Here is a 20155-nt window from a genome sequence, read left to right as displayed (position 1 = left end):
AAAATTCAATAGAAATCGATTTTTGTGGCAAACAGTAATCTGATTCCTTTGTTTTGCATTTAAGTTTGAAAATTCTTGATTCTGAAATTCTGTATGAAATACATGAAATACAGCTGAAAGCTAAATACTTCCATTAGTTTCAAAGATTTTATTCCAAAAGAAAAAAAAACTGAAAAAGTTCAAACTATAATTGGATTCTTCTTAAAGAAAAGACAATAAAGAACCACATAGATCATTAGGTGATAACATGATTTCCCCACCCCCACCTCACCGAAAAGTCACCCCTGAATTGTTCATCTCTTACTTCTAGGATCTAGAACCAAAAAGTTTAATCAAACAAATTACAAAAATCTTTCTGACCCCTGACCTTCCGAAACATATAATTTAAAATATTGTTAAAAGGCATTTTTTTTTTCAAAAGCGTAAAATCCCACTCGGGTTTCTTGGTCTGCCTTCACAGGAAAATGATTTTTTTTTCGGTTTTTCTTTTGATTTTTCTTTTAGTCCAGAAGTACGTGAAGTAACAAAGGTTAATAAGTTTGAAAACATCTCTACTATTCGAAATGATTTAAATGCCACTCTCTAGTGTTGTGTCTGAAGAATTGGTGACTGAGACGGGAGCACGCAGCGCCAGACGTGAGGACAGAGTCCACCTCCGGGCAAGAGACATCAGGGGAAAAGAGCAAGCTTCAAAAGTTTATTAAAAACAGCCCAACAGTTTCTCCTCCGTTAAAAAAAAAAAATGGTGTCGTTTGAAAGGCTGAGTAAATTACCTCCAAGAAAAAAGAGGTAGATACAGTCTACCGTCCCTTTAATACAGAAGTAGATTGAAATACACCGAAAAAAGCAAGCTTTCCCATGACATTTAAGCAGTTAGTCATTCTGAAATGCTTTAAAAAATGCTACATGTTACAGGTTTTAGGTTTTTCAGGAGGGAAACCAGCGATTCCAACTTGTAACTTTTCACCTTCATCAAGAGGCAGAAAACACACACACACACACACACACACACACACACACACACACCACATCCAGAGGAAGCAACCGCAAGGTTGGGAAAGGATGTCTTGTTTCTGAATAATGAGATATGTCGCGAATCATTTTACCTTACATTTTGCAAAATCCTCCAAGTTTTCCCTCTCCTTTGAGTTACATTCTGGAGGACTTAATACAGTAACTGAATAGCCAGATGGGATTAGGGTGGGATATGAAGAAGTGGGAACATGGAAGCAGAGGACATTGATTTAACTAATGATATTTCCTCAGTCTCTTCGTTGGCTTCCTTCGTTGCTATAACCTCAGAGTAATATTTAAAAGTAAATTACAGGAATCCAAAACATGAAGGCAGAGGGATTCATAGCTTACGTGTGTCAATATCGTAATGGAAAGTTTCGTGTTCCAAGATTTCATTTCAGAGAGTTGTTCAGCTAGTAGCCGAGGGATAAGGGATCTGGGGTTCATGAGGAGAAGAAATGATGCATTTGTTTTTCTTGTAGGTCTGTGTTTAGTTTTAATTTTCCTGTATTTTAAAATAAATACATTGACTGAAACATGTTTGATCTCTGCTAGAAGGAAGTAGACATTGTAAAGGAATGTGCAGTGGTTTGGGTATGAAAATGGAGTTGTGACTCACAGCTGCAGGCAGATAAAAAAAAAAGGCGTTGTAGTGTCAGCCAGAGGTGTTCAGTCTAATAATTCACGCTGTAAACTGTATCCCCTAAAATTACCTACATAATAAATCATCCTGTGAATAAAAAAAAAAAAAGTTTAGGCTGGAAAGTGTGAGTGAAGCTGGGGTCTTTAAGAGACTTATCTGTTTGGATCTGTTTGTGAATTATGATGTGAATTATGGGCTTATTTTCTCCAACCTTTTATGCATTCGAATAATATTGGAAATTATTCTAACACAACTGATTCCCCTCCCCTCCCCTGCAGTTTCCACACATTCTGTGTAGTCTGTAGAACCTGGCTCAAGTACACTTCCCCCGCCCTCCAACCACCACCACCACCAATATCACCACCAATACCACCACCATTCCCCCCCCCCCCTTCCTGCCCACTTACACTGGTTCCGGCTCAAATCGATTTACCGGATTTACAATTCATTTATACAGTTTCAAGAGAAACCTCAATGTTAGGATTACTTTATTTGTTAAATTTAATTGGTTATTAACTAAACGGTCTTAAGCATAAAGAAGAGTAAAAAGAACAAATCTTCATGAAAATTCCTTTCCCTTCTTGTTTCATATTTCGCTTTCTTTGAAGACATGGAGACAAAGACGGAATTAATCTTAAGTGGTTAATTACCTAGCAAGTGAATCAATTGTGATTTTGAAACAATCATAGACTAGCCAAGCCCCAATAGCCTTCCAAGTTATAAGACACTAGAATGCCTTTGAACAAAAATAATTCCTTTATATTTCAGTCTGGAGTTGATCGGACATCAGTCCAGGGCAGAGAGAGAAAAGATGCAATCGTCTGGAGGATATTTAAAACCCAAGGACAAGAAGAAACCGATTAAACAATGCATGTGAGGAAATGGTGAAGTTGAATTCCGGCTGCCACATTGAAACTATTTATTTTATGGGATCTTCTGCATGGCCAGAATGACTGTGTGCAGCTAAGGTGGCATGCTGGGAGCTGTGGTTGTGAAATATACTGAGGCGATGGTGGGCTTTCCGAAGTTACACAGACCCTAGGAGGGGGTGGGGGGGGGGAGAAATCAAGTTGACACGGACCTCTTTCGTCAGGGTATTTCAAATGAATACATAAGGCTGAGGACGAGATTGCGTGGTGATGGGGAGGTGGGTTTGGGAAGAAAAGGAGGGGAGAGAAAGATTGACCCCACTGTAGTTTGCAGTAAATATTTACTGAGAAAAGGAAGTCAACAACAATTAAAATCCGAACCCCACTTTCATTAGTATTCATGACATAGTATCTAGCTTTTATGTTTATCTTTCTCCATGGATCAATATCGGAGCAGCATGGGCCTGGAATGAGCAGAAATCTGGCCACGGCATGCAGCTGACCTTTCGCTCTCTCCCTACAGGTCAGATCATCTTCATAAGTATCACTACCTAATACAGAGCTAGCAATCACTCTCATTAAAACTGTTATTGAAACTGCTAACCGGGACAAGGTGAAGAGGAGAGAAATAAAGGGAAATTAAAGATAGTGGGAGCAATGTTGACATTCTCTCCAACCAGCTTTGAAATATTAAAAAACTTTTAGCAGATAAAAGATATTTTAAGCCAGCAACTCTGAGTCTTAAATGAAAAAGTAAACACACACACATATTTAAAAGAGTGAGGGGAAAAAAAAGCTCAAAGCAAGATATCTCCTTGTTTATTATAGGATCTTCAAGAGAATCAAAGGAAAGACCAAGGTTCTGGGGTATAGCAGCAGCAAAGGGGGGATAAGTATAGAGGCAGTTCCCCACTCTGGGTAAAAAAAAAGAATAAGGATTGATTTGGGGGGGAGGAGAAAACAAGGACAGAGAAGCACCCCTCCCATATACAAAAGGAAAAAAAAAAGATCACCCAGACTAGGTCAAAGTGAAGGTTCTGGGTCTCTGACCTATTCCTGAGGCCAAAATGAAAGTCTGAATTATACAGAGTAGATTCATATACAAGAGGATTTCTACTAATCTTCTCAAGCTAGACTTCCCAGGAGTTGGTACTACCAAACTAATATCTCTAGGTAAAAATGGGAGGGGCCTTAGGTGGGAATAGAAATTTCAGATCCTATAGTGATAAGAAGAGAACAAAAACTTATTTTCACAGTTGACTGGAACAAGTGCACTTAGTAATAGAATATATAGGGAGAGGGATAGAGTACCTTGTAGAAGCTTCTTTCACCCTCAGTTACACTAGTTAAGAAAATATGGATACTAGTTCTGATCTTATCATTTACTATCTATAAGTAAATCGATTAGCCTTTCTGAATCTCACTGGCTTTCTGGAGGGAACTTCAGAGACCAACTAGTACTTCATTTTATTCATGAGAAAACTGAGTAATTTGTCCAAAATCACTTTGATAGTTAAATATTAGAATAGGAATGTGAACTTCGATCCTCTGAATCTAGAATTATGTTCTTTTCATTATACCAAACTGTCTCAGTTTCCTCATTTGTAAAATGTAACTCATATATGACCAGGGTCTTCTAAGGAGAGCACTTTATAAACTTTAAAATGTTATATAAATGTAAAGTGGAAATCCCAGTAGTAGAGTAGCAGTAATTCTAGGTTGTTATTGTTGTTGAGTAAGATTGAGGAAGGACTTGGATAAGTGAACAGGGTGGAACAGTCCAGTTTCCAAACCTGTAGAGCCTCAACTCTGATAAAAAGGAGTTAGTAAGAAGAGAGAAAGGAATGTTCTGATTGTTGTTATTGTTACAAGGAAGGAATTTCCACATACTTTTAAAAGTTCTGGGTCTCTGCTAAAAAAGCAAGGTAAGTATCCATTGTAGAAAGAATATTGTAGAAAGTCTACTTCTCTCTCCTCAAAGCTGGATGAGTTATGGGTCAGAGTCTGAGGGAGAATTAAGTTCTGGAGAGGGTTTGGGACTGTTTACTATCAGTCTCCATTACTTGGAGAAGACCTTCTTCTGCCTTGGAGAAGATATAAAGAGAGGGACAGAAGCAGGCCTATAATTCTGGAGTTTCCATTCCCAAACTAGCTTTAGGAGCTAAAATGAAAATGACATAGGGAAGCTAAGCTGCTATTTCTGCAGATGATGATCTTGACATATGCCCTCACAGGCCCTTTTGCTCTCTTACAATTGCCACAGGCTTTTTCATAAGCATCCAAATGCTCACAGCCATTTCCTCCACCTCCATTTCCTTGGTCAGGGAGGACTTTTTTATTTTATTAAAAAAATTTTAAAGGAATCTCTAAATCAGTATCTAAAACCTTGAGGAACTTGGGCACCCATTGTGGGGTAGGGATGGAGATGCTGATAGATGTATTAATTTCCCTTTTCCACTCAAGGTCTTCACTTCTGAGGTATAAGATTGAGCCTTCCTCAACTTCTCATCTTTAGCTTGGAATGGGGAGATAAGACGAAGGGGACGCAGAAGAAAACAAAGGATTTGGGCACAAACCATCAGACTGGGGAGTAACATGACAGGAAATGAAGGGAACTCATTTCTCTTATTTCGTATTTCGGAAAAAATGGGGCTTCAGACCTCCTCAAAAAGTGGGAGGTGGGGAGAAACTTCAAAGAGTCGTGTTGTATTTATCACGATTTAGAGTATTGGGTTCCAAGGGTGAACAATGCCGATGTGGATTAGAACAGAGCAGCAAACTCTTTCCGTAGTCTTCAACCATATTGCTGCGAGCGAATACATCCAGACCTTGCCTGAAGATGCTGGGGTACAAGGGGAGAAAGGGCAGCTGGGGACTCAAGAAGAGTAAAGATTAGTAGGATTCCTAGAATCCTGGAAACCTTGGCCACGAACACCAAGAAGAGTTATATCGGATTCTGGCTGACCCATTTATTTATTTATAATGGAACTTCTCGTAAAACTCCGTTTAAATGACCAAGTGTTTTCTGTCTCTCTCGCTCCAACCCACCCCCAGTAAGTGTAGCGAAAAGATTGAGTGAGTGCAGCATATTTTATGCACAGCCATAGTCTGAAATGACTACACACCAGCACAGCGGGCATAGTGGGGGTGGGGTGGAATGGTGGGGATAACTCAGTATTTGAAGATTTGGGGTTTCTTTTTCCGAATTAAACAATGTGCTTGCCTTGTCTTTTGTAGGTGGAGTGGATGGCATTTTATAGGACAAGGTTATGGTCTGCAGACGTTATCTTTATCAAGTGGGAAAATGGGATCCAACTTAGTCTGGAGCGAAAGCGATATCAAAAACTATAAGCAAATAATTAATAAGTATTTATTGTGTATATATCCTGCGTCCGGGCAATTTATCCACTCATTGTCTCTGTTAAAGTAACAACACATCAAAAGATTCAGATATTTGTTGTGATGAGATAGTTAAATCGAGACTTTCTTTCCTTGGTTTTATATGAAATTCTCTCTCGTGACTCCATTTCCATGACTGTATCTATATATTTATTTCCATGTGCTTATTTTCACACTCCTGTGCGTCTCCGGGTGAGGAAGAGAATGAGTAAGTGCGTCCAAGGATCGTTATTGCGGAAGCTGTCCGCATTTCCCGCAGCCTTCTGGCAACGCGGAGTTCTGTAAGCTAGTCGGAAAGAGAATAAGGCTCTTTCTCCCAACTCCTCCAGTACGTGAGAAAGACCGAGAGCTCAGGATAGCCAGGGGCATTTCTGGTCTTGCCCAGAATCTGCCCCTGGTTTGTTGCAAGCAATAAAAACATGGGAAGTCTGAAAACAGCAGCCTGAAAGGTAGACAAAAGGGGGTAGGGGGTGGGGAGGCGATTGACGGAAAATAATAGAAAGGAGAGGGAGTAGGGGCTTCTGAGCTTCCAAGCAGAGAATCAGCCAATTCCTCTGACCTGTTTCCTTTAGCTTCCACCTCCTTCCCTCCTTACCTCCCTCCCTCTACCTTTCCCCTTTTCCTCATTCAACATTCACAAAATAGAGACATGTATTATACGTCCGTAAGAATATATAATGTCAGTGCAGTGATTTGGAGGATATCGTTAACACGGAAGATATCCGAAATAGATTTCGGTTATCATTTTTCTTCTTATTAACTGTAATAGTATTGATAATAATAAAACACATCCCAAGCAGCGCTCCATCTGTTTCCTAGTAAAGAGAGAAGGATACATAGGTTTGGGGGATTTTATTTTGGTGAGAAAAGCGAGGAATGCAGAGAGGATACTTTTATATTAGACCGTGGGCTAGCGCAGTCAAATTGAAGTTCAAGTTCATTGCCAGTCAGCCTGGGGATTGGGGGGGGGGGAGGTGGGTAGGGGCGGGAAAAGCCACTCTCTCGTCCACTGCAGTCTCCCCTTTCCCTCAGGCCATGAATGAAAAGGCAGCTTTGTTAGCCAGCCTGGGAGGACCTGTTTCACTTTGCTGTATCTGGGGCTCTAAAATAATGGCAAGTAAGAATTCAGTTACGCAGGGGCAAGGTTGGGGTTCTCCTTCAAAACACCCTCCCCCACGATCTTATTCACTCCTGTTTGGAACCATCTCCGGTATGTATGGTTGTTTTCAAGGAGTCAAATTTAAAATATCCGTTTTAAAAGACATACACCCATCCCTAAGGATTTTCATCATAAGGAGAATAGACAGAACTAAGGATAGCCTGTCGAAAACCAAACGCTATGTTCGCAGTATTGTTTTGTTTAAGAACGGGAAGCAAAACTGAGGCGAAGCTGGAAGCCTTTGTGCTTGAGAAGCTTTAGTCAAGAGGTAACAGTGGTCTGTACAAAGAGGCCCCAAGGCTCCTCTCCCATGGACTCTCACTCTTCCTTCTGCCCTGAACACTGTGGGCTCATCTAATTCTGGGACAGACGTTTATATGAACTGCAAGGGCTGAGTTCTCTTCTCTTCTCTCCACTCCATTCTTTTTCTCCCATATCCTTCCTCCACTCACGGAAGCCCTTCAACACCCTCCTCCATACATAGTTTATTTCCCTCTTCCACACCGGGGCCCAACTCTCCTGAGTTCAGAAAGAGACTCCACAAAGTCTCTCCTTTTAAGTTTATACATTGAAAATGATAAAAATAAATCGGTGATTATTGTATTCTTATCTCTGCGAACACACACACAAACACACACACACACACACACACCAGCTAGAAGCTCACTGAAAGAAAACGTTAAGACCGTAGAGATGACTAAAGTTGTATAGTCCAAGGTTTTTAAATCATTAACATTTTGAAACGTTATCTGAAATGAGTCTTTAAAAATAAACATGTAATAAATAACTTTTCACTGCATCACCTTCTTTCTCCCCACCATTAATAAAATTGAAGGGGTAAGGGAAAGAAAGGAGGATATCGAAAACTTGAAACTTTTATCCCCATAAATGTAATTTGTCTCCTAAAATTTACTAATATATGCCAATTATTTTAATAATTTTGCTTAATATTATTATGGGTTATAAATTGCAATTTAATAGTGACCTAATTACTTTAGGAATTAACATTTCACAGCTACAAGGCAGCTGAGAATGAAGCGATTCCATCGTTTGGGATACTTACACATACCCACTACACACACACACACACACACACACACACACACACACACACACAAAGACAGACAGAGACAGAGACAGAGAGACAGAGAGAAAGGACTCAAACTTTGTCCCTGGGATATAGCGCCCCTTAGACTTTTTACTCTCCTCCCACTTCATCCTCTCTCCTCCCCCCTTCACAACTGGGTTATTGCTTATCCATGGTTGTCGATTGAACAGGTAGCAGCTACGGCATTCTAATCCAACCAGAATGACAATCGTTAGCGTTGTTACCTATATTTGCCTATTTTTCCAACCATCAAGAGTAAAATAAGTGTGAGGGTGAAGTGTAGACTGGAGACCTGGACTAAACAAGCACTACAAATAGCTTGGATTGTTAACTGAGATTTAAAGAAGCTACTGGCTTTGCACAAGTTTTAAAGAAAAGCAGCTTAGTTCCCGAAGGGACTTGGAGTTCTATATAAATCAGGCTTTGCTGTTTATTTCCCCTATAGTTGACACAGCCATCTCAGTCCCTTCAGTCTGTCTCTACTACCTATAGAAGACTGGAAGTGGGGTTGGCCGAGTATTAAATCTCCAGGTTTGAGAAGACAGAGATGTCTTGATTAGTCCCAGCCTCTCAGTGTTTTCTCCATCCCATTTCTTTCCCCTTCTCTCCTTTTAATTGCCTTCTGCTTTCTTCCTAAGTCTTATGGTTTGACAGCTCTTTAGAACTATTTCTACAGGCTCCCATCTCACCATAAAAGTCCAACCAGTTATTGATGTCACAAAGAGGTTCCCCCATTCCAATTATTTGTCTGTAATGTTTTTTTTTTTTTTTTTTTTTTAGTTTGCTTGATAGTCTTCTCTGTATATGGATGTTTTTGCTTGTGGATTTTTTCTGGGGGGGTGCCCCCACCCAACAACAAAAGCTGATGATTTAATTTTCTAAATTAAAATTTTAAATCTTATACTTATTATTAATTATTCTGTTCAAAACTGAAAATTGTTGCATATGATTTATGTAGTTAATTCTTAGCTTAAGACATCAAGAAAAAAAAAAAGAAATGCCTACTGGTAAATTGTCTATTAAATAATAATCATTTGGCCAAGTTCAAAATCAAAGTACTATCACTTTGCTGCAAGTTTACAAATAAACTACCTAATTACACTTTTCAGGGGGAGAAATAGCAAAGGAAAAAAAGAAAAAGAAAAAGTGCTTGTATTATAAATTCATTCCAAATAGCTGAAAAATCATCTCAAAACACTCCATTAAGGTTTTTGACTAAGTCTCCCAGAAGTTTCTAAAATATTAGTTTACTTTCAGCCACTAACAGTTTGTATAGAAGATATTTTAGAAAGTATCTTTCTACGGAAATATTGTCTAAATCTACAAATATCTTTCTACACATGAACTCTGTCATCTTACACATTGCGAAACATATCTTTCATACCCTAGATGCCTCTTTCCTGTTTCAAGAAAACTCTTGATAAAAGAAGAGTGTGTTCATGCAGTTTCAACACATTTTTATTATATTTCTGTATGCATTACTCTTAAAACATATCACAAGAAATGATGAAACCACTTAAACCTTCAAATAAAAATTCTGAAACAGTTTATGCCCACAATTGTACATATTTATAGTTAAGAAACATTCTTTATAAATATTGTTTCCTCTGTAGCAAGTTAATACCATAATTTAATTACAAATGGATAAATATGGTAATGGATATTTACAGAAGGAAGGGTGTTATTACGGAAAAAGCTAACGGCACAACGTTTATTTTTCCCCACAATCTTCCGTACAGGAACTAACAAATTGAACTTGCAAAAGCACTAAAACATCACATGTAAACCCAGCTAACAGAAAAATACATTCACAAGCGTTGGTGGTGGTGGTGGTGGTGGTGGTGTGTGTTTGTGTGAGTGTGTGTGTGCTGTATAGAATTGTGTTGGAAAAACAGAATGGAGACTTTGGCACGGTTTTTTTCTTCCAGTCTATAGTTGCATGAAAATTACAATCAAGTTGCCTCATAAAAAGGAACACAATATTCAATACCACAATACAAAATAAACCATTTTCTTCCACGTTACTTAAAAATAAATCGGGGAACTAAAAAAATAAAAAAGAAAAGAAAAGTCCATCACTTTGGGCAAGAAGGGGGGAGGGGAGGAAACTCAATCGTCGGTTTACAAATGGACAAACTTCTATACACCAAGAATCCATTAAAACTTCGTTACCACCTCAGAGAAGGAAGGAGGGAGTCCACTATGTACACAGTTTGTCAAGAGACGAGTAACTAGACCGGGAAGAGGGAGTGGAGGAAGAGCAAGAAGGAGGAAAGCAAGGGAGTTTGATTTGGGTTTGTTATTATTGTTGTTGTGTTGGGTGTCCTTGCTGGTTTGTTTTTGTTTTTTTGTATGTGTCTTTTTGTTTTTGTGGGGGGTTTTTTTTGTTTGTTTGTTTTTGTTTTTTTAGTTTCCGAGACTTTGGAAGGGAAGGTTTTGCTCTTCGAGATTAGATCTTTTGTTTTAACTTTTAAAATCTTTTTGCTGGTATGAACAAAAATAATTGAACATCCACTATCACTAACTGTTCTCTCCCCTTTCTCTGCAGAAGGGTGGAGAATGAGGGCTGGTTGGACTCGGGGAAAAACTGAAGGGAGTGGGGGTTGGAAAAGGAGATTGGCCCCTCCTTTAGACGTACCATTCGTTGAAGTTGGAGGAGAGGCCACTGTGACCCCCGCCGGTCCCACCGCCCCCGCCGGTGCTGCCGCTGCCACCGCCCCCTCCACTGCCGCCACCGGCACCCCCGCTGCCTCCCCCGCCGCTGCCTCCGCCACCGCCACCACCTCCAGTCCCGCCGCTCCTGTGCACCGCAGACACCGCAGCGGCTGCCGCCGCCGCCGCCGCCGCCGCCGCCGCCGCCGCTGCCGCAGCCGGAGACAGATTGGTGGTACTCTGGGGCTCGGCACTAGGGGACACTAGCCCGGGTGGGGTGGAGGACTCATAGCCGGAGCTGGCGGCAGGAGAGGATTCGGAGCCCTGTGGGGAGGACTCATGGACCTGAAAGACAAAAGGAAGGGGGGAGGACAAGAGGGGACTAGGTGTGAGTGCAGCTGCTGTGAGGCTGAATCAGGGGAGCAGGGTCCCTCAGACCACCAGGCCCCTAAGAGCTTCTTGGATCGCAGAGGACAGGAGGCCTAGGCCGAAGCTGAAACCCCGCCCCCTCCCCCCTCCAATTAGTGCAGGAATTTCTCCACCAACACTACCCCATTCCCAGACTCTAACCCATAGGCTAGATTCCAAAATAAAAAGGGGAGAAAAAGAAACCATCATCTCCCCAGACTGCCCTAGCTTGCTCAAGTACCTTCATGTGCTTCCTCAGGGAGCTGGGATGAGTGTAAGATTTGTCACACATCTTACAAAGATAGGGCTTATCCGAGGTATGGACGTGCATGTGCTTCTTCCGATCGCTGCTGTTGGCAAAGCGTCTGTCACAGCCTTCGAATTCACACTGGAACGGCTTCTCTCCTGGAAAGCATAAACAAGCAGGGCTTGATGATAGTAAACAAATAACTTGGACTTGTAATCCACTCCACAGCGGATGTCTATTTAGGGGAGGGCGGAGGAGAGAAAGGTTGTTACAGTGGTCTTCCGTAGGGACGACGATTCACTTTAAGATTTTGCATTTTCCTTTTTTTAAGGGAGAAGGAACATGGCGATAATGATTGCTTTTTAAAAAAAGTTCTTTCCAGCCTGATGTCCATTTGCTGGGGGTAAGGAGGGGGTGAAGCTTAATGAATGTTATTTGGCGTTGATTAGGCTGTAAAGAGCTTTAAAAAAAAAAAAAAAAAAAAAACAGTGATGGGTTGATCTGTAGCCTCAAAATCGATAAGCTGTTATTATGACAAAATATTTTCAACATTTAAAAAATTTTACACAGGCTGTTGGGCTTAATTTATTTCTATTTGAGGCCAGTAGACTATTAAATTTAGAGCTGTTGTGTGTGCTTTGGGAAGGGGGCACAGATGGGTGACTATCCCATTATTTTTCAGCCAACATCCTGCAAAAAGAATTATGATTTCTGCCATCACTTCCATTCCTTTTTCTTTTTCTTTCTTTCTTTTTTTTTTTTTTTAAAGTAAATCTTAGGGAAGAGGTATTATCTAGATAGTCCAGGAAGACGAAGATTCGGTAAAAGCTAAACGCCTTCCAATCTCTCCTCCCAACCCCATTTAATTTTCATACGGTTTTTACGCCCTATTGCCAGAATTCCAAATGCTTGGAGTAATTTAGAGGTGTGATAACTCAAACATCCCCCTAGTTGGAAAGGGAACCATTTAACATTAAATTCCATTAGCACCTAAATTGTTTTTTAAAGACATCCGTTCAGACACAGTGACTTTAATGCGGGCATTTCATGCAAATAAATTTCTCAAATTTTAAACCTTGTTAAAAGCTTGTCTAGCACCTAGTATCCCTCCTACCACAGAAGAGAACAATAGGCCTACCGTTCGTCCGGTTTTCAAGTAAATATTGATGGTGGAAGTTGCTAAAATATTTGGCTTTCTATTATGAAATAGTCTGGCACAATTTAGGCTGGAACCTGGTAATAGATGAATAATATATGAAGCTAGGAGACGTGTTTATTTTGCGACTCTCTCTTCTCACGCGATTCCCCCACCAGGAGCCGCGCTACCCTGCTCCTAGCTCACCAGGTTTTTAGTTCAAGTTTTGGGAATCGCAAATCCTTCGTTGCCCATTACATACTTTAACAAACTGTTGCCCAAACCACTTTAAACCCCCTCAAATAACTTCGAGTATGACTTTAAAAACACTTTTAAAATGAAAAATGTTTTATTGCCTAAGCTCACACCAGTTAAATTTAATAGGAAGCAGTCGCAGAAAGGGACTTGTCGACTCTTAAACAAGGCACATGAAAACACACATATGAGATAGAAAACAAAAAAAAAAGGCAAAATAATCTCCAAGATCTACTCGTTTTCCAAATTAATAGGTTATTTTGTGTGTGTGTGTGTGTGTGTTTGCCATCAATTCACACCAATATTTTTAGAGAGTCTTGGAAAATTAAGCACTCTCACTGAAAAGACAGGGTATGTTTTTGTCATTTAAAATTATAATTATGCCACATATAATATTTAAACGACAACAAAGCAGCCCTCTCTTCTCTTTCTAAACACACACTCACGCACACACAGAGTCGACAGGGTCCGAGAATCAAGGCCCTTTTTGAATAAAATGAGATGGTTTTTTTTTCCCCCTTCAACCTTCGGGGGAAGCCTCACATTTCTTCCCTTTCTCTACTATCCTCGAGACAGCAGACTCAGCAATTACCTGTGTGGGTCCTTTTGTGTATCTTCAGATTTTCCGAGCGTGCGAAAACTTTCCCGCAGCCGGGAAAGGGGCAAGGAAACGGCTTCTCTCCGGTGTGCACACGGATATGGTTGACCAGTTTGTATTTGGCCTTGAAGGGCTTGCCCTCCCGAGGACACTCCTCCCAGAAACAGATGTGGTTACTCTGCTCAGGGCCCCCGACGTGCTCCACTGAGACGTGGGTGACTAGCTCGTGCATGGTGCTGAAAGTTTTGTTGCAACTCTTCTTGGGATTGCTCAGTTGTTCCGGGTCGATCCACTTGCAGATGAGCTCCTGTTTGATGCACTGTTGCCTCATGTAGCGGAAAAAGGCACCTGGGTGGTGGTGGTGGTGGTGGTGGTGGGCGGCGGCCGCTGCCATGTTCATGCCCATGTTCATATTCATGGGACCGTATTGGTTGTGGAGCTGGGCCGCCGAGTAGGGGTCAGTCCGGGGGCTGGACACTTGGCGGTACTGGTCCGAGCGACCGAACACCTCTCCCGGCAGCCCCAGCCGCATCTGCCCGTTCAGAACATTCTGAGAGCCATGAGGACCGTGCTGCTCATGGATCCCTGGGAACAGAAGATGGCTTTGGGCATCCGTGTGCGGGTGGTGCAGGCTTCCCGCCCCTGGCCCGAATAGCCCATGCTGCCCACCGGTCGGAGCCGAGTCCCCAAAACCTCGGCTGCGGAACAGAAAGTCCCGGGTGGAGTTAAAGGGTGCTCCCGAATAAGAGCCTACATGGGCGGCGTGGGGCCCTAGGGCTGCTGCGGCGGCTGCGGCTGCGGCCGAACCCGGGTAACCCCCGGGCCCTTGCGAGGTAAAAGCCGAGCTCTGGCCAGGGGACAGATCGTGGGCCCCGGGGTTGAGCTTGAAGGCGCCCATGTGCGCGGCGGCCGAGTCCACGAAGCCGTTTTGCGCCGCCGCCAGGCTTAGCTCGCGGTCTTGCATTTCCGCGGCCGCTGCTGCCGCGGCAGCCGAATGATGATGGTGCCGGGCGAAGCTGCCCACCCCGATAGCCGGGAACTGCGGCCCCGCGTCCAGCAGCATGGTCAGCCCGCTCCGCTCCGGCTGCGGCTCCCGCTCGGCTTCGGGCTGCTATACACGGAGGAAGCGCTGATATCTGCTCCGGTTGCTCGCGCAACTCCGGGGCGGCTCCTTCTCCTCGCTCGGCTCCCGGCTGCTCTAGGCGGTGGCGGCTCCTCGAATTGCAGCAGCCGCGGCAGCGGCAGCGGCAGCGGCAGCTTCAGCCTCCGCAGCCGTGGGCTCCTTCGAGCCCAGCTACTCGGCTAGCCTCCGCCGCCGCGCCGTTGTAGCCGCTGCTCCCGCAGCCCGGAGCTGCAGCTTCGAGCTGCTTGTGTTGTGGAGCAAAACCGGAGAGAGGAGGAGGAAGAGGAGGAGGAGGAGGAGGAGAAGAAGAGTCCAAAGCCAGGCGGAGAACCAAAGTGTATTAAAGGAGCTGTGGCGGGGGCGGGCGGGCAGGGGAGGGAAAGGGAGGGAGGGAGGGAGGGGGGAGACAAGATGAGGGGTTGGGGGGCAGGCCTGTGCCTTTTCCCCACACAGGCCCCCACCCCTAAACACACGCACACGGCGCGCGCCACACACCACCACAACCCCGCCGCTGGATTTGGCCTATCACAGAAATCACCACTCCCCCCCAAAATTAAACATTAAAATTAAATCAAATGAAAAAAAAAATCCAAACTGCACAACAGAGGCAGAGAAGCAGACTGGGAGAAGATGCGCAACCCGCCGCACTGCCCCCTCTGCTAGTTCCTCCTTCTCCACCTGATCTTGGTGGGGAAGAGGGGGTGGGAAGGGGGGGTAGCCCTGGAGGAGGACGGGGCAATCCACTCCCCTTCCTGCTCCTCTAGCTGCCGGCTTTGGGATTTTCTTTCCCCTTCCCCGCTCCTTTCCTCTCGGGTATGGGTATTGTTATGATTCAGGGTTTGGGGTTTGTTTTTTATCCCTCCTCTTCTTCTTTCGTGCTTGGCATTGGATGTATCTCACGTAGTAAACTTGCAGCCCCAACGAATTCCCACAGATGAAGGAATCAGACGCTCCTGTCTTTCTTTAAGTTGTGTTGGAGGAGGAGGAGGAGGTTGTGGCGACAGTGATGGAGATGGCAGTGGGAGGGGAAAGAAGGGAAGAGGGAGGGGAAAAGAGGGAGATGGGAGAGGGAGAGGGAGAGTGGAGGAGGATTAAAAACAATAACAACAATTTTTAAAAGTGATCTCTTTCTCTCTCTTTCCGAGTTTCTGTCTCTCTCAGTGCCCAGGCAGGGAGCGGGGAATCAGCAGCAGCAACAGCGGCAGCAGCAGTAGCAACAGCAACAGCAGCAGCCCATGAGGATGGAGTATTCTCTCTGGAACTAGCAAGTGCGGGGAATCCAAAGCTGAAATCTTTTCCCCTTTCTCCTGGCGTTGGGGTTTATTTGTCGCTTCCACCAAACACCTCTCCCTCTCTCTCCTCCCCCGCAGTTTATATTGGGGGGTGCTGCTATGGCCTCCTGTTTTTATTTTTTATATTTTGCTTTCTCTTTTTTCTCTCCCCTCCCCCACCCCCTTTCTTCTCCTTCTCCTCCCCTTCTCTAGTCACCCTCCCTCCCCTCTCTGTCTGGACTGGCAGCTCCTCTTCCACCGCCCCCTTTAACAACCGCACGGTCACTCTAGCAGCGCCAGCTCATTGGTCACGGCGGCCCAGTCAATCCACACTTTCCCCTTTCCCGGCCCCCCTCCCCCTCCCCTCTGCCAACACTACCTCCCTGACGGCTAATCGCCGCTATCTGGGCCCCAAGTCCTTCCCGCCTCCCCATAGCTTCTCTCCTAGCTTTCATTCCTCTTTCTCTCCACCCTGTCCCCCCCCGGCCCCCAACCCCTTCTCCTAGCTGGGTCCAAGAGACTGAAGCCGCAGAGGCAGCTGTAGCCGCAGAGGCTATCGCCACTACATCCAGGAACCTTGCGCCCCCAGCGCCAGCGCCCACCGCTGCCCCTGGAAGAGGCTCTGGAGAGAGCTGGGGTGGGGATGGTGGTGGGCGCCAGAGGCACAAGGCGAAAGGCGCCGCTGCACTTGGCTCAGGGCAAGTGGGTCTGAGGGTCACAGGTTTGTCAGTGCAGCATTTGAATGGGTAAGGGGCTAAGAAGGTAGGAAAAGGCGGCCCTCACATCCTGGGATTTTTGGAAAAGGTCATTGGCTTCTGGCAACTGCAGCAGCAGCAGCTACGGCCACCACCGCTACAGATGCCACAAAGACAGACATAAAAAGAGAATGTTAACTCTTGCTGCCATTACATTTTATTTTATTTTATTTTTTAAAGCAAAACCAAAAACGGTTGTTTCAGGAACCCTGAGAAGTTGCGGGTGAATAGGGATAGAATTCTAATAAACACACTAGAGGCTGCAAGTCTGTACTAAGATTCTTCCGAGTTGGGCTTGAAGAATAGGCAAAAGGGAGAATAGAGAAATGGCAAAGAGAAGTGTTTCCTTTTCAAGTTTTTTCTCCCTGTGTTCCTTCCCCTCCTTTAATTTTACATTATTAAAAATTGTTCCTGGGTGGAAGGAAGAGAGAAGAAATGAAGGAAGGAGAGGAAGACAAACACCTCTTTCTCCAGTACACATACAAATACCACCCCCACCTTCACTGTAGGTCCCCAAACAACAAAGTCAGCCTCTGCTTTTGCTATTCTCTTCAGCCGAAGCCTTCTTACTGTAAATGTTTACACGGTCCTGACCCCTACTTGCGGCTTGTTTTGAAGTTGCTTAAATACAATGTAACTATTTGTGGGCAATATGAAATTAAATATCAAAATCAGCAAGATTTGGAGGAGATTGTTGTTACCTTTGTGTGTGTTTTAAAGCTAATGCTGTCCAAAATTTGAATGTCAGCGTCATGCCCCCGCCAAAGACCCCAAGACAGACAGACACACACGGCTTTATGTGTTATTTTCAAAGTCTACACAAATATTGTTGTTGTTGTTCTTAAAATCAACATCATCATCATCATGAATTATCAATCGTCACTATCACCATCATGATCATCATCATTTCCCTGGAATCAAACATTTTCACTGTCGAAAATACAGCGTGCCTTTTTTTTCTTTTAAGCTGTCTTAGTTCACGACACAAGTCCGCATATCCATAAACTAAAAGGTCCTAGCAGTTCTCTCGGAGAGGTTTTGGTAGTTTCCTGTTAACAATAAAATGATAGAACTAAACAGATAAAGAAAGACGACGAATCCGGGTCTGCTGAGGTGTGAATTAAAGACACTGTGCTAGCCACCGACTTTTCCTCGCCTGACTCCCGGAAATCAGGAGTTTTGTTTACAGGTTTTTGTGAGTTTGAGTTAGGGTTTTAAAAAAAAAAATCAAACACTTTTGTCTTCAAACCAGTTAGAACTGGGAAATATCGGTTTGTCTTTTTCTCTTCTTCAAAAGCCGTTTTTGTTTGTTTATTTCTCTAGGTTTCAAGAAGATCCCTGAAAATCAGCTGTCCTCCCCAGCCACCTTCTAGGCTTGTCCCAACTCGCCTCTCCTGGCTTGCCCCAGCCCTTAAACCTGCAACGCAGCTGCCACTCACGGTCGTTGTTCTGGGCAGAGACGTCTCCTCCAAAAGCCGAGTTTTTTTTCCGCCGGGTTCTTGGAAGTCTGAGCCTTCTTCCTGAAATCAGGGAGGTTTCCTATTTCACCTATCAGCCTAAGTATTTAAGAAAGTGGGAAACCATGGCTGGCCCTCTACTTCTTAAAGAAAAAAGGAGAGAGAGAGAAAGAGAGAGAGAAAGAGAGATAGAGAGACAGAGAGACACAGAGAGACAGACAGACAGAGACAGAGGGAGAGATTACTTCTCTTTAGTCCAAATATTCAGATACACAATTATACATATTATTATTTACTCATTCTTGTTAGTCATAATGATGAAAACAGAATAACTGAAAATGTCTTGGTATTTTTAAAAAGATTCTCGAAAGAAAATATCTTCTTCCATTTTAATTGTAAGAATTGTTTATATTTGATTGTAAAAATTACTACACTGGATAGTCAAATCCATTATGACCTCTTCTCTCTTCTCTTCCCTTCCATCTATCTTTTTTTTTTTTTAATTTTCTCTCTTGACTTCTCTGTTTCCCTCGCCCTTCCTCCTATTCTCTAATTTTTCTTTGATTTTTCTTTTTCTCATTACCATGCTCATATTAAGATCACCCTGCTGAATTCTGGCTCTGTGGCTTCAGGAGCCTGCAATGGGGTAGTTTGTAGGGAATTCGTTAATTCCAGTCAGAGACCCCGCAGGCTGGACTCTCTCTGCTATTCTTTCAGGGCTCCAGTTCTACTCTCTCTGCAGGAAACAGAGGAGCTGATCCAAGTTCAAAGTCACGTTGCCGTCCCCTCTAAGAAGTGCTTTATTTCTCTACAAACCGCAAAACCTCTTTCCCTCCTGTCACTGGGTGAAAAAGGAAGGAAAGGGAAGAGAGAAAGAGCAAGATCGAGCAAAGGGGAGTTGAGAGAGAGAAACTGCAAGTGCTTTGAGAACTATTGCTGCAAATATAGACTTTAACTTGTTCTCTGAAGAAAGAAAGCGGCCAAACTGCTCTCTAAATTGTTGTTCTGAAATAAGTTTTTCAACAGGTTTCTGGAAGTGCCCGTTTTGCAGCACAACAAACAACTGCCTCAACTGGGCAAACATTTCCCTCTTTGTAAGTTTTCCAAAATTGTTCTTTTGAAATCTCACTGGAGCTTGCTACTGGCTCCTTGAGCATGGGGATGGTGGGGTTGGCGAGGACTGGAGAGTTTGCATTAGACTGAACTGTGCTTTTTGTTTTCCTCTTTTGAGCTTTTTCATTTATGGGGTGGGGTGGGGAATATGGTGTTTGTAGGGGGTGGGATGGGTAGAAGAACAATGATAACCAGTGCTCAAGAAGTGTAAAGTATACTCCAAAGAGCCAATGTACTTTAAATGATAGGTCTATTTCTCATTGTGCATTTCTGTAGATTAACTTCCCTGTATAGAATAGATATATGTAAATTCATAAGTGGAAGGAGAGGGAAACAAAAAGGAAACCTAACCTGTTTAAAGTGGAGCTAAGATGCGTTATCACTATACACTTCAAACTTTTTATTTTTTCTTTTTCCCTTAAGGAAAGGGAATGGGGGTCAGGAGGGGGGAGATAAAAAACATGGGAATGGTGGAGAGATGAAGCTATTTAACCTGAAAAGAACAGACCTATTTAACAGAATCACTTGCACCGTTGTCTGTATCACAGACACTCATAAATTCAACAAGATCATCAACAGGATATTAAGTTGCAGGTTAGCTTTGATTCTGCCGATCTTAGCCACTTCTAGGCCGTTCGACCTCTGACCCGTGAAAGACCACATGTGTGGCGGTGTAGCCTCCCTCTGTAAAACACACTTCGGAACAAAAGTTCTTTGTCAGTTTAACAGAAGTGTAATGTAAAAGAAAAGGGAAATAATGAAAATCTCAGCCAAAGTAGTAACTTTTAAATACCTTTTTTTTTTTTTTTTTTTTTAAAGAACACAAGTAGCAAGGGTGGGCGGCTGCCTGCTACAATACTTGAGAAATTTGCTAAATCCTTTACTTTTTCTCCTTAACCGTTAACATATATTGTTCTGTAGCTAATGCTTATTTTTTTTTTTAAATTGT

At 43.3% G+C, this 20155-nt stretch overlaps 1 protein-coding gene across 1 annotated transcript; it reads right to left on the bottom strand.

Annotated features, from left to right (window-relative positions):
* Positions 1–10686: 10686 nt before the first annotated feature.
* ZIC2 (Zic family member 2) lies at positions 10687–15009 on the bottom strand. The gene is made up of 3 exons (XM_031958624.1): positions 13482–15009; positions 11494–11657; positions 10687–11189 (listed from the first exon to the last, which is right to left on the bottom strand). The coding sequence occupies exons 1-3, from the start codon at positions 14548–14550 to the stop codon at positions 10821–10823; spliced, it is 1602 nt and encodes a 533-aa protein (XP_031814484.1). The 5' UTR covers positions 14551–15009; the 3' UTR covers positions 10687–10820.
* Positions 15010–20155: the final 5146 nt, after the last annotated feature.

Source organism: Sarcophilus harrisii, chromosome 3, assembly GCF_902635505.1.
Source record: "Sarcophilus harrisii chromosome 3, mSarHar1.11, whole genome shotgun sequence".
In the NCBI taxonomy this organism is placed as follows: Eukaryota; Metazoa; Chordata; class Mammalia; order Dasyuromorphia; family Dasyuridae; genus Sarcophilus; species Sarcophilus harrisii.
Note: the sequence above shows the minus strand (reverse complement) of the source record. Positions and strands in the feature narration are given on the sequence as shown.